A 16,111-nucleotide genomic window follows, 5' to 3' on the forward strand; every position below is an offset into this window, starting at 1 on the left:
GCCTGGTTTCCCTTTATCGTTCACTGGCCTGAGACAGACAGAGGTGGAGAGCCTTCATGGCCGAGCTACATGCCAGCCGGTATTCTGGACATTAACTCGCTCACTTTTCAAACTGACTGTGAATGCCCTTCAGAGCCAGACACCGGCTTAAATGCCACTACATGCGGCTTTCTCTGATTGTGAATGTATGCAGGCTTTATTTCCATTTCCATTATTCCCCTTAAATCTGTTATAAAACAAACAAACAAACAAATCCTTGCAAAAATGCTCACACATGTGTAGTTTTTCACACATAGGGATCTGAGGTGCTGCGGTTATCATTGCGGTTGTTGCTTTGAAATGAAATAAATGTGGAAAGAAAAGTATTGATTAGCCTTTGGGAATACGTAAAAAGCCAGATGGACTCTGTGAAACCCTTGATCTGAGGTGGTTTTATATAAACACATAGCATAAATATATAACCTTTGAACTGTTTAGTTGATGGGTTTGATGACCTAAGTTTGTAAAGTAACACCATTTTCATTGTGAAATGTTACACCATTTAAACAGCATATACTTTTAGCACTGCCAGCAGCTTTCTTCTGGCAACTTTTGAGTCGACAATCCCACAAACACACTTTGCATTTTGACTTCCATAAAATTTGTAATCAAAGTTTTCCTCCTCCAAAACAAGCCGGACCATCCGTGTTTTTTCTTCCTCTGTGATCCATCTTTCCCACCTGGCAGCGAGGTGCCATCGACAAAGTGACATCCTCTGCATTCATGAGCACATCATCATCTGCTCTCCTCACCAGGAATTAGCCCTTCATCACTCAAATCTCACAGAAGCTTTAGAAGTGCTTAACTTTTATCTGCATGGGGCACTGAGAAATGGCTGGGGCCATTTGAATCGGGTTAATAGGACAATATTACAACATTTTTCTTAAACTAATGGATGCAAATGGTAAATTCCCACTGGCAATTAATAAGTAACTTCAGCCTATTTCCCATCGAATTGCCTCAGCATTCATTTCATGACTATATCTGTGCAAAGTCATCCTTCACTGCCAGCTCCTAGTGACTCTCCTCTTTCTATCAGTGGCTGTATGGATTTTTTCCAAATGATAAATTGGACACAGGGAGCCGCTGAGGTGTGACCAGGTGTCAAAGGGGTATAGCTTTTTTGTCTTAAATGGTCCTAATTATGCTGAGGACCTTTAGAGCTGTTCCAATAGGCGCTGATAAAATGTTGTGGGATGTAACGCTACAATAATCAATGAAAGTAATGCAAAGCCCTCTGCATTAAATGTTTGTATTTTTTAAAGTAAAGTTGCTCCCTTATTTCAAAATCGACTGCATAAAATAAAATAGTCACGTTTCAGTGCTTCAGAGTTGCATCAGTGTTTGTCTGTCGTTCACCTTCTCTCTTTTGACTGAAGAAACGCACCGATTGTATTCCATCCATCACTTCCATCCATCCCTCCTCCCACTCTTCAAACCCAGAATCGAGTAACGGTTAATTTCTTATCCACTCTCTCCTTTGGCACCGTGGAAGGCAGAAACTTTGCACCGCATAACGCAGACTGGCATCTTCCTCCAAGCGATTCCAAACGACTGATGCTCTTTCACGCGTTGAGAAAGTGGAGATGAACCAGTTCGACGCTTAAAGAGAGGCATTAAAAAAAGTTGTGGATGGTTACTTTCGCGCACAAATATTTAAAGGACTATTTTGTCTCCATAAGTTGCAGGGCTGTGCAGGAGCAGGTCAAATTCTTCCCTCAGCAAACCTATCCTCCGCAGGCAGGCTGGAAGACCATCCACCCGGGAGATCACAGCGAATCCGAAGAGCGCAGATGATCGCATCTGGTGTTTGTGGCGTCGCGCTGGTGCTGGGGTTGGTGGTTCTGATTCCGGTGGTGGTGAACTCCGCCGGAACTCCTGCCCGCTATGAGATGCTCGGATCCTGTCAAATGGTGTGCGACTCCCACGGGACCGCAGCTACGGCTACAGCCAAGGCAACCAACCCGATCAAAGACAACCGCCTGGTTCAGTCGCTTCCCACGTTCATTCAGGGTCCTCAAGGAGAGCCGGGACGCGTCGGGAGGATGGGTCCCAGGGGTCCGATGGGCGAACCCGGGCCACCTGGACCTGCCGGTCCGCCCGGGGAGAGGGGGCCACCTGGCCCTCCGGGTCTACCGGGGGCACCGGGAGCGAACGGGCCAAACGGTGCCATCAGTGCAGCCACTTACAACACCGTCCCCAAGATAGCCTTTTACGCAGGACTGAAGAAGCAGCACGAGGGATATGAAATACTGAAATTTGACGATGTTGTTACAAACCTTGGAAACCACTATGATCCCTCTAGCGGGAAATTCACCTGTTCGATACCGGGGATTTACTTCTTTGTTTACCATGTGCTGATGAGAGGCGGGGATGGAACAAGCATGTGGGCTGACCTCTGTAAAAACAACCAGGTAGGACAACTCACGATTGCTTTATAAAAAAAAAAGATAAAAAAGCTTGATTATTTTGATATTAGTTTGCTTGCAAAAAAGTAGACTTTTTGAGATTTTTACGCACAAGTCGCAGAGCGACACTTCCTGGGTATTGTGAAACAAACAAAGTTACGTGAGGGATCTTTAAAGCTTCAAATCAAGATAAGACGTGGAGCTGTCCGCGGTTCTGATTTCGAAACGAAGCCGTTTCACAAACTGTCACATTTGCCTTTCAGGTGAGAGCCAGCGCCATCGCCCAAGACGCCGACCAGAACTACGACTACGCCAGCAACAGTGTGGTTCTTCACCTGGAGCCCGGGGACGAGATTTATATTAAGCTGGACGGCGGAAAGGCGCACGGGGGCAACAATAACAAGTACAGCACCTTCTCCGGCTTCATGTTGTACGCTGATTGAAACACGGACAGATCTGCTGAAGAGACGAGAAAGAGAGAGAGAGAGACTGGGAGGATAAAAGAGCTTCTCTGCATATAGCTTGCTTCACCGCTCGTGCTCAGTTCAATGTCAGCTGGATTATTAGAGGCAGAGCTCACCGTTTCTATAACTCAAACAGAATCAGCAGTGATGTGGAGGAGGTCATGCAAAAACAGAAAACTGTGCTGGGCAATAGCGACGAGCTGACAGTGTAATTACAAAACCAAAATAACAGTTTTAATTTGTACAGCACCCACTTGTACCCTTGTCACATTGATTAGTGTTGCTCGTGCTCCCTGAATGAAATGTCGTGCTTTATGAATTAAGTTTGCAGACGGTAGCTCGTGTGGTTACACATGTCCCTGTAGATGGAAAGTTTATAATGTGATGACTCACCTATAGGTGCAAATATGATATTATATATACATATATATTCACATGACCGCTTACAGTGCTGTTAAATCATTTGTGTGCTTTATTTAAAGGCAAAAAAAGAGTCACAGTGGGTGAAATTTGGATGAAAATGTTGAAAAGCTGTAGTTATGCATGTTTAATCAAAATGACGTTTTAACACTGTGCAACATTAGGAGACTTGACAAAAAAAAACTGTAAAGGGCCATTCGTACTGATGCACGAATTCATCAGTGTAACTCGTTTTTCTTGCGTGTGTCAACATGGCATCTGGTTGAGACAACATGGTGGTCTGGTGGTTAGTCACAAAACTGGACAGCCACCGCTGACAGAAATGTTATATAACGCTCATCAATCTGCTTGCTGATTATTAAACTCCTCCAGAGTCGACTGTCAATTCAGATGTAAAATGTAGTGCGGTATTAAATTCTCACGCTCACTTTGTAATCCTCCCCAGAAGATTAATCAAAGTTAGATAGTTGTTCACGCCGCACAGTCAGCTGTGGCGATCGCACCATTGATCATGTGGCGAAGTCACCCTGCGAGGCCACCTGTTCCCAGATGAGAGGAGAACATGTCCTTCATCCGGGCCTGCCAGCCAGTCAGCCTCCCATAGACACGCAGACACCCACCGAGGGGCAACAGGACAACTCATCTAACACAGCCACATTGTGTCAAGAGCAGAGCAGCATACTGATTAGTAATGCGCTCATTATTTCCCTTCCATATAACGTGTTTGCATAAGTGTCGCCTACGAATACAAAGAGAGCAGCTATGACATTGAAATTACAAATAACAATAAAAAAAATTGAAAAAAATCAATTAGCACCGTGTTTGTGAGCACCTGGAAATATTTATCTTGGATTGCAATCACACTTCTACAACGAGCAAAAGATTTTCTCGTGCCATAACAGGCACCGTGACCCTGCAAGGCCTCCTTTATTAATTTGCTTACAAAGTGAATCATGTATAATCACAAATATTTAAACAAAGAGAACATGTTTTGCACTAAAAGAGCCTCTATAAAAATCCAAAAGCCTGTAATTATTTTCCTTTGAAATATAATGGACGTTTTGTTTTGCTGAAAACTGTGAAATTAAAGAAAAATTTACATACAACGGTGGCAAGCCCGTTGCTATATGAGCCCAAGAACACATTAATGCATGACTCCGGATCGTGATCAGTATTCATTACGAGTTGTCATCAGAAGACGAATAATAGCCGGGTGAATTCGCCCTCCTCGCGCCTCTATTTTTTTAATTATTTGAAGGTCAACCAGCATTTAGGATTGTCGATAAGGATCTTGTCCACCTGGTGCTGCGATATGCCCCTCGTCAGCATCTTTGGCACGATGTTCTTCAGGATGTGAGAGTAGCCGTGGCCGCCGTACTTGGTCAGGCGGTTCTTGGTGTGGATGTCATGAGCGATCACGATCTTGTCCTCATAGCCCTCCTTCACCAGAAACGCCAGGCTGAACACGAGAAAACAGTGGGGTGAAAAATGAGGGGCCTCGGTCTTTTAGCCTTCATTCATATATAGGAACAACATATATACATGAGCATAACTTATTCAGCTCTCTTAACGTTATGGGAAATTTGTGTTACTTTAAAAAACAACTACACGATGAGCTCTTCTTTATAGTGAAAGTAAAAGATTTAAGGTGGAGTTAAGCTCCAAACACAAGGATTTCTATTACTGGACTGGACACGGATTCCTGGAGGTTTCAAAATAGTGAACAACACGCACACACAGAAGAAATCCTTACTCACGCTTTCACTCTCTGGCTGTCGCTGGGCATGTCCACGTCCAGGTTGTACGGATAGTTCAGCATCTCAGTTCCAAACAGATCATACTCCAGGTAACTCCCCAACTTAGCAAACTCCAGCAGCTCACCTTCATCCAATATCGTCCTTTTAAAAAGGCCAAAATAAAGCTGATAGTTATGATGCTTTGTTTGGAAAAACGAAGCTGTTGCAAAGTTGCTTTCCAGATAATGATGCATGGCGGATCAGAAAAAAGATGGCGCTTTTTGAAATTTGAATTATCAATCCATGAAACCTGTTACCACTGATATTCATTCCTATTCTTCTGTAATTTGGCACACCTCAATCACTTTCTCCTCATTTCCCTTCCCTAATGAAAAGGCTTCTTGTAAGGCTGCTCAATTAATCGAATTTTAATCACGATTACGATCTGGGCTTTCAACGATCATTAAAAATGACTGAGCCGATTATTAGCCCCTCCCTCATGCTTTACTCTCGCGCTGCTCCATGTGGCAAATCAAGCGCACTGCTCTGCATTTCGAACACGCGTCACAACAATTAAGAGGACCCGAGGGAAGCTCGGAAAGCTAAGCAGAAGTTATTTGGAGAGGAGTGGACTGCCGTTGGTTGAAAAGAGAGGTAAAAAAAAAAAAACTTAAGTGGTGTGGAAACATTATGGCTTCGCGGAGTCAGACGTGGATCAAGTAGACACAGTGTGTAAACTTTGCTATGGTGTCGTAGCTGCACCACAGAGCAACACTGCAAAGTTCACATTTTTCATTTATTTCTTATATTGCAAACATTTGCACTGTTATCAGTATTTGCACACCATTTTATATTATTTTTTAAAGTCATTATTCAATACATTGTTATTGTTAAACCTTTAAAGCCGGTCAGAGCAGCATGCTCGTTTTGTGTAACTATTTTTAAATCCCTGTAGAACCTGAACGCTAAGCTAGCACAATAAATTTTTTTCCATATGAAACCAGAGGAGTTGTACTTACATCTTATGCCATCAGCTTGTCCTCTGTCACGGTTTCCTTCCACATATAGCTTTGCAAAAATTGCATAAAAAGAGCTTGCAGGAACAAAAACATAATATTCCAGAAACACGCTTTGCCGATCCGATCAGCTGTTCTTAACACTTCCCACATTGAAAAAGACATCAACGTGAACTATGCAAGTGACGTCATTTTTGCGGAAAATGTAGTTTTTTACTTGTAGGCCTTAGAACTCGAATTGTACTGCTGGAAATAGTTTATTTTGATGCACATGCACATTCTTTGCAAATTTGCATCATAGGATTGTTTTTTTGTTTTTCCTGCAGTATATAAAAATTGCTGTATCTCCAAAAATAAAACTATGAAGACACTCACAATAAGTTTCCTGTTGTTGTAAACTATTTTTTGCAACTTTTTTGTATTTAAAGTTTTGAGGGATAAACCTCTTAAATTTCTCCAAGTAGAAATATATGTAAAAAAAAAACAAAAACGATTTTCAATTTTTTTTGTAATTTATTGCACTTTTTTGCAATTAATGTAGTTACTAAGGACTTAATGCATACACATTTTTAAAATATGGGCTATAACAGTTGTATTGATGTATAGCAACTTGAAATGCTCCCACAAATGGCACTACAGCATGTAAAAAAATAATATAAGCTCTGGCGGACGAAATAAATATCGTCAAATAATCGTGATCTCAATTTCAGTGAAAATAATCGTGATTATCATTTTTGCCATAATCGAGCAGCCCTAGCTTCTTGACATGCTCCCCTCCACTGAAACCATTTCTGATGAGGCTTCAGTGAACAGAAGGACCAGATGCATCTCTGAGGTCCTGTGTCAGACTTTTGTTCGATTTTTTATTATGTCTTAAGTTCATGACTTTCACATCTTGTTCATCTGCTGTACATAGCACTTCCACTTCTTCAGTTTCCTAAAGATTTTTTAAGATTCACTGCACATCATGCTGAGATATTCAAAAAGCTATCAGTTTTAGGCTAAGAGCAACCTTGTTTGTGTAAAAATAATACATTGTGCCTATCAAACTGTTTTATTTTTGACATTTTCATAGGTTCAACTAAAAAAGTTGGAACAAATTATGTGTTTTTGGCGGCTCACAACAAATCCTAAAGATACAATTTAAAACTGGATCTTTGCTAAGTTGCATGTTATACACATACAACACTGATTCATCCCTTAATTTAGATGGGCCCGTGTTAAGTAGTTAAAAAAGCATTCCTCTAAATATGGTCAGGTATACATATAAAAGGTATAAAATTACTGAAATAGCAGCCAAAGAAAAAGAAATGAGGGGTGTCTCAGGACTTTTTGGCCAGCTGTAACTCAAGTCTGAGAACCAGAAAGCCTTCAGCAGCTAAAAATTAGGAAATATGGAGCAAACAGCATCATTTCAAGCAGTCACTGGCAACACAGTCTCACGAGCCTGACCAAGGACACCAAGGTCCAGGCTTTTTCCCCTTCCATCTGCTAAATCACTAAAATGTATTAAGATACTGAAATAAAAAATGTTTCAAATTAAATGTCAGAGAGGGCACGTGTCACAGGAAATTGTGTGTTTGACAGGAAAACGGCGCCCTAATTTTCGCTGTATCTTAATGACTTTATTTTAGTGACATCTCACCTGTCTAGGTGAGACATAACAGTTTTGCTGATGTCACCCCCGGCCTCCTGGAGTATCCGAACGATCTCAGCTGGAGCGGCGTGATCCCGGCCAGGATGGATGATAACAGGACAGCCCAGCTGAGCCTGAGCGTGCGCCGAGGCTCGCAGCACCTTAGTCTCGCTCTCCGTGATGGGCCAGCTGGTGCCGATCTCACCGATCACACCGCAACGGATGTCTGTGCCGTCAGCGCCGTGAAGGACCTCACTGATGATGATGTCTGTAAGCTGAAGGTCAGGAAATGAGGAGCTGGCGTGTGTTCATTTATTGAGAATACGTTTTCTAATTTCCCTCTTTCCCTTTACTAAGGATTGAAGGAGATGATGAAAGCATAGTTATAGTGTGTCTAAATATCGCTGAGTACGGTATTCTCAGGGTCATTCTCAGGTGTAGCTACCAAAAGACTAGACAACGTTGTCAGAAATCCATTCAAATCAATCAAAAGGCATGAAAAAAAAATCCTCACATACTGAAACAAGCATGCTTAAAACTTTCTAACAAAGGTGTGTGAGCTCCAAACCCCACCACAAACTGGGACGCACCTTCTCCACACTCATTCCTTTGGTGGCCTCAGAGTGGGTGCAGTCCACGTAGTACCCTGCACCTGCAATGATGTGGACCCCGGTGTCCTTGGCCAGCTGTCGGAGGGTGGGAAGGTCCCGTTCGATTCCAGTGGTGGTGTTCTCCACTATCGTTCCCCCGCCGGCTCTCCTGTAGGCCAGCAGCTCGTCCCGCACAGCGGCGGTCTCCTGCTTCAGGAGCAGGTTCTCGGGGGAGCTGTACGGGTTTTGCCTGAGCCAGAACATGTGCTGCATCTGAAACGGGTTCTCTGCCACTGCCTCGTCTCCTGGGGGAGGGGGCGAGAAGCAGCACTCGAAGCTCATGGTCAGGTGCTCGTGGGTCATAGTACGGCCAAGCTGGTCTGGATCTACTAAACCCAGCACGGTCTGGACCCTCCCGCTCAACTCAGACATGATGCTATGAGGAGTGTTCAAGATTTCCCACAACCTGAAAAGACATACAGTATCATTTTTTATTTATTTTTTACATCTATTTATTTTTTACATCTCTCAGACAAATATTTCAGTTTTTATAGAAAGATCATTGAGATAATTGAGGAATTTGGTCATCCCATGACTGTAAAGCAGAGCTGCTCCTTCTTAAAAATGACATTAGCTACAGTTTCATGTCTGCACCCACGAGGCTTCTTTTCAACATAAAATAGCAACTCATTTAAAAGAATCTCAAACTAGTTTTTACCTCGATATGACGACGCTGTACATGCCTTGCAGATGTAGCCATGATTTACACAGGGGGAAACAATTATCTGATCCCCAGCTGAATTTGAAAGTTTGCTCACTTCCAAAGAAATGGGAGTTTCCTCTCAATGACCTCAATGTGCTTGGTGGTATGTTTTGGGTCATTTTTATGCTGGACGACCCATCTTCAGTGTTCTTGCTGGGAAAAGGAGGTTTTAGTCCAAGATATTATGGTGCATGGCCCCGTCCACTGACGTCCAAATTAATTTATAATTTATAATGCGATGTGATCTTTTTCTAGATCTTTGGTTGACATTCTGTCTCGCTCTATTAAAATGAAGCTTCCATTTAAATTAGAGACTGTTCATTTCTTTGTAAGTAAACAAACTTATACATTTCTGAGGGTCACTGACATTGCTCAGCTTGTGAACACAAACAGCAGGCATCTTTCATTCCCGCCTTTGGCTGCAGCAGGTCTGCTTCTTTCAGCTTCTGTTATCGACTCAATTCCTCATATTTATTTAGGATTACTCATAGACTGTATATAAGAGGATTACCCACGACCCTTTACATAAAACATGATTTAAACCAGCACTGAGTAACAAATGGGCCCCTGTAGACCTGTCAATGTTTGCCACTGTCATCTGTTAGCAACTCCACCCTCTGAATGTGCACGCGCGGAAGACCTGAGCTGACCCTGAGAGCTGTTGTAGGCTTGACAGTCGCCGTCACGTGACCGCTGAGCCTGGTTACCGATCAGTGAAGCCAAATAACAACATCCATCCTTTGTTTTATAGTTCCCGTGTAAAGTTTCGGCCGTGCCGTGCAGCACTGTTACACATCAGACACATGTGTGAGTGCGTGTGTGTTGGCAAAAAGACAACGCATTCGCTCACTCTGCTGATTTTACAGTGCATACCAGAGCGGGACCTTTGGACTGCCAAGTACAAGCCCCGAGCCACACTTTGAAAAGTTGCATTTACTTACTCAAATCTTTGCTGTATGCTCGATGAAAAAAAACCTTCAGACCAGCACTGTACGCGTTAAATTGTTGCTCTACTGGAACAAAGTAAAACTGCTTCTCTTTAAATAATGTGCAGCGGAGTCAGACCTGCAGCAGTATATTTAGGGGATTTAAACTTTCACCGAGCTTTAGAATAAACTGTAAGACAAACAGTCTGCTAGACCTTGTTTCTGCTCACTTCAGCCCACCTCCTCCTTCAGCCGAGTACGGATAGCTGCTTTGACAGGTTAGCTGAACGCCTTCGGTGATCATCGCGAGACATCGCGAGAATACGCTTCTTGTAGCATATAACAGGGAGAGCAACAAAGTTTGTTGAAATATAACGCCAAATCACAACAGCGGTAACCTCGGTGCGCTTTATTTTGTAAGGTAGATCCTTCAATAATACAGAGAACACCCCCAACAATCAAGCAACACCCTGGAGCAATTAATTTATTGTAATTTTTTGTATTGAAGCAGCTATCTTCTATTTTTATTTTATTTTATTTTTTACATCCATCCAACTTTTATCTGATCAGGTAAGGTTAACTCAGAGGTTCCCAAAGTGTGGGGCCCGCCCCCTAGGGGGCGCAGTATGAAAAGGAAAAAAAAAACACTTGGACACTGCTAGCATAATGGACAGGTCTTTTGACGGGGCTCCCACACAAACGCAAAGCAGGAGATGAAGCATAGCCAAATATGTTTTCAAACAAACTTCCTTCTAAGCCAAAGACTAGAAAATATGGTGAAGCATATCTTCCCTTTGGCTTCACCTGCACAAGTGCCAAGGTAGGTCTCCTCTGCAGAATTAGTTTTCTCTGTCGGGAGCACGCATTGGGTTCTCCAAATCACGGACAAACAGTATCCCACATTCTTGATTTTTAGTTCACAAACACTTCTTGTAACCACTAACTACTCTTGACATTTTGGAGATGTTAGCTCTTTATATAATAATGTTACAGTGGGATACAAATATTATCAGACTGATCCTGCTGTAATTTGTTCCCCCGGTTCAAATCACAGACAAACAGCATCCCATCCCACAGTTGTTTATGTTTTTAAACCCATTTTGGACAGAGATTTAAAAAAAAAATGTATTGATAGCAATGTTGAATATTATTACACAGGAAAAAATCAACTACACGTAAAATAATTACACCGTGACACCTCTGCCTTTCTAAATGGAGGGACAGTAACTGCGTGTGTATATGTAAGCATGTAAAAACTGCAGATAGTCAGATTAACAGTATTTTGTCTCTATCTGCCATTCTGCAATTCATCTCATGTAAATAACGTGGCAACATGTTACCAATTTCAATGGCATTTGGAAACAAAATATGGGTGTGTGTGTTGTTGGAGGGTGTGTTTTTTTTTTTTTTTGGGGGGGGGGGGGGGGGGTTACAACATTTTTCTTGTAAAACAAAGGGGGGCCCAGCAAAAAAAAGTTTGGGAACCACTGGGGTAACTAAAGCTCATCCCAGCTGATTGTGAGCTGGACCTTAAAAAGACTAATCAAAAGTGTTATTAAAACACTTTATAAACCTCTTATAGATGGCGATTAATGAAATGTTAACACCAGTTTATTTTGAAAGCATGAGCAATTTAACAGATTTATTCACGTAACCACATCAAATGGGAGGACATATGAAGATGATGCAGGCTTCGGCAGACAGACTGTGACTCTTTCTGTTTGCTCTTCACTCAGCAGATGGTCTCCACAGCAGCATTTGGTCTGCTGGTGCAGGGAACTGCCCTGTGAGCACTCACCATAGCTCTGGCCGTCCCTGCAAATGGTTTGGCTAAATCACATGATGCAGGGGCCCGTGGCATCCATTTGTCAACAAGATGACTCCATAGATCAGAATGATAACATATGGGACTGGGTTCAGTTTTCATGTTCAGAGTGAATAAATGGCCATATGGCTGTGGTGGGTTTTTTGTGTTTATTTTTTCATTTATTTATTTTTTAAGCCCCACGGCAGACTGGCAACCTGTCCAGGGTGTATCCTGCCTCTCGCCCTAAGACAGCTGGGATAGGCTCTCTGCTGCCCTGACAAGGATAAGCGGAAAAGGATGGATGGATGTTTATTTTTTTGTCTTGCTCTAACCCAACTGTGGTTCAAACAGGATTGTTTAGGTTTTATTTCATCACCTCTAGATCTTTGTTCCACTTGAAGTTGAAGTTGTGTCCTTTGGACTAAAAATTGTGGAAACCCCACTTATTTTTATCTATTTCTATCACGTTTTATTTCTCTATCTTCCTTAGTTTACTCTGTTGTCTATTCATTAGCATTTAATGAAATGAAAACTCTTAACAATAAATAAAGGAGAAACATTTTGACTCAGTTTTACTCCCCAAAACAGGCACTCAAAATGAGACCAAAATACACGACAAATCGCAGAAATATACAAAAATGAACCTTACACAAAAAAGCACTTATATATATATATATTTAAAGAAAATCAACCAATATTACTTATAGTAAGCTGAGAAACAAAATCAATGCTGCCAGCCACCGTGACAGCAACTACATAAGCACATAAAATAATCAGGCAAACTAGCAGGAATACAGAATAAAGGTAGTGAGTCAAAATATAAGGATTTTTCCAGTGCTGTTACTCATGAGCCCATACCATACCACTGCAGGGTTCCTCATTACAAGAGAAGATGTCACCTCCCGTTCATCTGCATGGATGACATATTTCTGAGGGTCATAACCAGAGGGAGATTCTCTGGCATGAGTAAAACCATCTCTCATGTGGACTTATACTTCCCGAGGCCCAGCTCAGCCTTTAACAAGCATTTAAAATAGATATATAGTTTGATTTTATGGAGATAATGTTCTTTTTGGGCAGTTGTTCAGTCCTGATCAGAACCATCAGATTTGAAAAGTAGAGTGCAGACTGTTCTTTTTCCAGTTTGGAATGATTGTACAGCATACATCTTTAATCACATGAATTGGTTTGAATTTGTTTAGGATTTTCTCTAATCCACACAGGGTCCAGACCATACACCTCCACTAATATTTGGTCAAATGTCCCTTAGCAAGTTACAACTTGAAAAGACGCTTCAGGCATAACTGTGGCTCGATATTTGACAATTCTTCTTGGCAGAATTGGTAGAGTTTAAATCAGTTTGAGGCAGATTTTAAGGATAACCTACACATTTTCAATAGGATTGCACTCTGGGTTTTGGAAAAGCAATTCCATCAGCTTAATGTTTGGCTGCTTTATCCATTACAAAACCAGTTTTGATGCATTTTCATGCAGTGCTTTATTTTTTTGGTCAGCATCCCCTCAGTCCATGGTGAAAACTCTCCTCACTGTGGACAGTGACAATGGTGTTCCAGCAGTTTCCAGTTCATGGCAGGCTTGAGTCTTGGTGGCTCTTTGGTTATTCCTGAACATCCTAACAAATTTCTGCTCATCTGAGGGTGACAGTTTGGATCTTCTTCCAGACCATGGCAAAGTGATGACAGATCCAAATCACTTCTACTTATGTAAAACAGTTTGAAAAAATGATCCTGGAATCTGCAGTTGTTTAGAAAATGCTCAAAGAGACCTTCCTAACTTTAAATCTACAGTTATCCTTCTGACGCTTTCACCAAGTTCCTTGGACTTTCCAATTGTTATGGGTAATTGGTCAATCCAGTGAGTGCTGTCAACATCACATATTAAAATATTAATGTGATTTTTACCCGGTGTGGATAAAAGAAAATCCAAAATAAATTCAAATTTGTGCCCCCAGTTCTTCTTTGTTTTTGTTTTTAAGTCATTAAAGATGCATGCTGTATAATATTTCCATCCTGGAAAAGGTTTTTTTTTTAAAAAAATCACTGAAAGCCCAAACTTACCACTGCGTTCGCGCCAATGAATAGTGTATGGAAATGTATTCCCTATGTTATTTTCATTTCTCCTTTTTTCACTGTAATTTAGATATAAATTCAAGATATGATTGCGCATAACCTAAAATCATTACTGTGACTGCTAAAAACCCTCTGAGACTGGACTTCAGGCAGCACGTCGAGCAGAAAATAGAGCAAACGTTGTGCTCTGGCGCCCTCTGGAGGCAAATTAAGCAAACATCAATTGTAGTTTTATGTGAAAGGCAAAAGATAAAATGCTTTAATCGTTTTAAATACCCACTGTTGTCCACTGATGTAAGTGAATATACACATAGCTGTACCCTTACCTGAGGGGGGGACTGTGGTTCTTTCAGTCAATAACTCTGATGTGAATGACAATAAAAGCTGTGGCCGCCTGATTGTTGTTTCTGGTCTGTGTCACATTTTCAGGCTGGTTAGGCTGACCAGTGCTTCAGGCTCTGTGAATCAATAAATTAGTGTCAAGAAATAAAAGTGAGACAATGCATTATGAGGACAATGAACTGTGATGTACCGCAAAACTCACCCTCAAGTAGCTACAAAATTCAGGCAGAGGCAGAGATTTCTTGATGGTCCACAGACAAGAAAATGTGACTGAACACTGACCTTCCATTCAGGTTTTATTCATTAAGATTGTTCTATCATTTAAAAGACACATCCTCATTATGCCTTTCTTCATGCCTGGTTTGATTTAATGGCAGGAAATACATAAATCCAACTAAAGTAGAAGAGAAAGTACATCTATAAAGATTCACCATACAGCATCTGAAACACTGGATATCAGTTGAGTATCAGCTACAGCTTACGCATTAATAAGTCACTGTAACAGTCACCACTCATTTGTGAAGGCTTTCCACAAGATCTTGATCTCTAGCTGCAGGGCTTTTTATCCATTACATCATCAGACGCATCAGTGAGCTCAGTCTGATGTTGGCTTGTTAAAGCATGGCTCGCAGTGTACTTTATATTTAAGTGTATTGTGGTAGATGTGCATGCCTCAGGGTTGTGTGCATGCTCTTGGTTCTTTGTTTGCCAAAGAAAGTCAACTCTTTTTTTTTGAAACGAACCGCTTTTGTGTGCAGGAACACTTGAAACAGGAGATGTTAAAGCTCAGTTTGAGATCTTTTTCAGCCAGAGGGCCCAAAAAAAGAAAAAAAGAGATAACTGAAGTGAAATATAGTACCGAGTTATGTTAAATTTCCTGAATCTGATAAACACGACAGACTGTTTAAAAAAAAAAACAAAAAAAAAAACGGCTGTGTGCCCACACAGACGGTCAGAGAGAGTCCATGTTTCAAAAAAGTTTCTGTTGGAATCCAATTAAATATGAGTCCAGACTGGAGATTCAACATAATGCTGCTTTTACTGATTTTAGGGGTTTTGTTTTCTTTTAGGGATAAAGAGATTTAAACTTGAAACACAATATTGTGTAAAATATTAATACAAGCAATCATTTTAAATCATCATGATGCACCGACTGTTTCTTCTTGCACTGTGCGATGGGACGCTGATTAGAGGTTTCTAAACTCCATGAAAATGTACTTTCTTACTATAAATCCCAATCGATTTCTATGGGCCATGAATTTTGCATAAAGCATCATGCTAATCCTTTCATCACAGGTCGACATGACAAGTTGATGGTCTTCAAGTTGCTTCTTATCATGTGATCTCCAATATAAAAACCAACTGGGTAAACATCCTTCCAGTTCAGCTTCTGGAGCAAAAAAAAAACTTCATAATGGCTCCGAAAGCTTTGGTTGTGGTTTGTGCTCTGTTTATGGGAATGTGCATCATCACAACAGGAAGACCTGCAGTTGCAGCACACGCCTTCTGCAAGATTATCTGGTAAGAGTTAATTTATCCATGACTAGACAGACTTCAGATTTCCTTCTTTTAGCCAACAGTGATTGATAGATAGATTACATGATAGACTTTTTCTTTTTTTTATTCTGTGCCCAGGTTATTTGGAGTCCTGTGTGATAAAGTTAGCCTCACCATTGTGACACAGATTAAAGCCATGGGTTCATACAAGGTCAGAAGACTGCTAAAGTATTGTGTTCTTTTTGTAGGGTGAAATAAATATTTATAAATAAAAAAACATTTGACTGAATTTCCATTCCAGCTGGGCACTGTGACTCCATTCCTAATCCAGGCCACACTTCTGCACTCGGTCAGGTCGAGAGCGTTAACTTCACCAT

At 41.3% G+C, this 16,111-nt stretch overlaps 2 protein-coding genes across 4 annotated transcripts; one reads left to right on the forward strand and one right to left on the reverse strand.

Moving 5' to 3' along the window:
* Positions 1–1,502: 1,502 nt before the first annotated feature.
* On the forward strand, positions 1,503–4,100 carry c1ql3b (complement component 1, q subcomponent-like 3b). The gene is made up of 2 exons (XM_082513732.1): positions 1,503–2,453; positions 2,711–4,100. Exons 1-2 carry the CDS (start codon positions 1,833–1,835, stop codon positions 2,888–2,890), a joined length of 801 nt encoding a protein of 266 aa, XP_082369858.1. The 5' UTR covers positions 1,503–1,832; the 3' UTR covers positions 2,891–4,100.
* A 112-nt stretch (positions 4,101–4,212) lies between these two features.
* pter (phosphotriesterase related) lies at positions 4,213–10,315 on the reverse strand. Of its 3 annotated transcripts, none has more exons than XM_082513730.1 (5): positions 10,214–10,315; positions 8,310–8,775; positions 7,729–7,994; positions 5,089–5,229; positions 4,213–4,790 (listed from the first exon to the last, which is right to left on the reverse strand). In XM_082513730.1, exons 2-5 carry the CDS (start codon positions 8,739–8,741, stop codon positions 4,580–4,582), a joined length of 1,050 nt encoding a protein of 349 aa, XP_082369856.1. In that variant the 5' UTR covers positions 8,742–8,775; positions 10,214–10,315; the 3' UTR covers positions 4,213–4,579. The 3 variants fall into 3 exon arrangements, with proteins under 3 accessions (XP_082369856.1, XP_082369857.1, XP_082369855.1); XM_082513731.1 differs by having other exon boundaries at positions 10,239–10,304; XM_082513729.1 differs by having other exon boundaries at positions 10,014–10,304.
* Positions 10,316–16,111: the final 5,796 nt, after the last annotated feature.

Source organism: Aulonocara stuartgranti, assembly GCF_965226115.1.
Source record: "Aulonocara stuartgranti genome assembly, chromosome: 18".
Classification (NCBI taxonomy): domain Eukaryota; kingdom Metazoa; phylum Chordata; class Actinopteri; order Cichliformes; family Cichlidae; genus Aulonocara; species Aulonocara stuartgranti.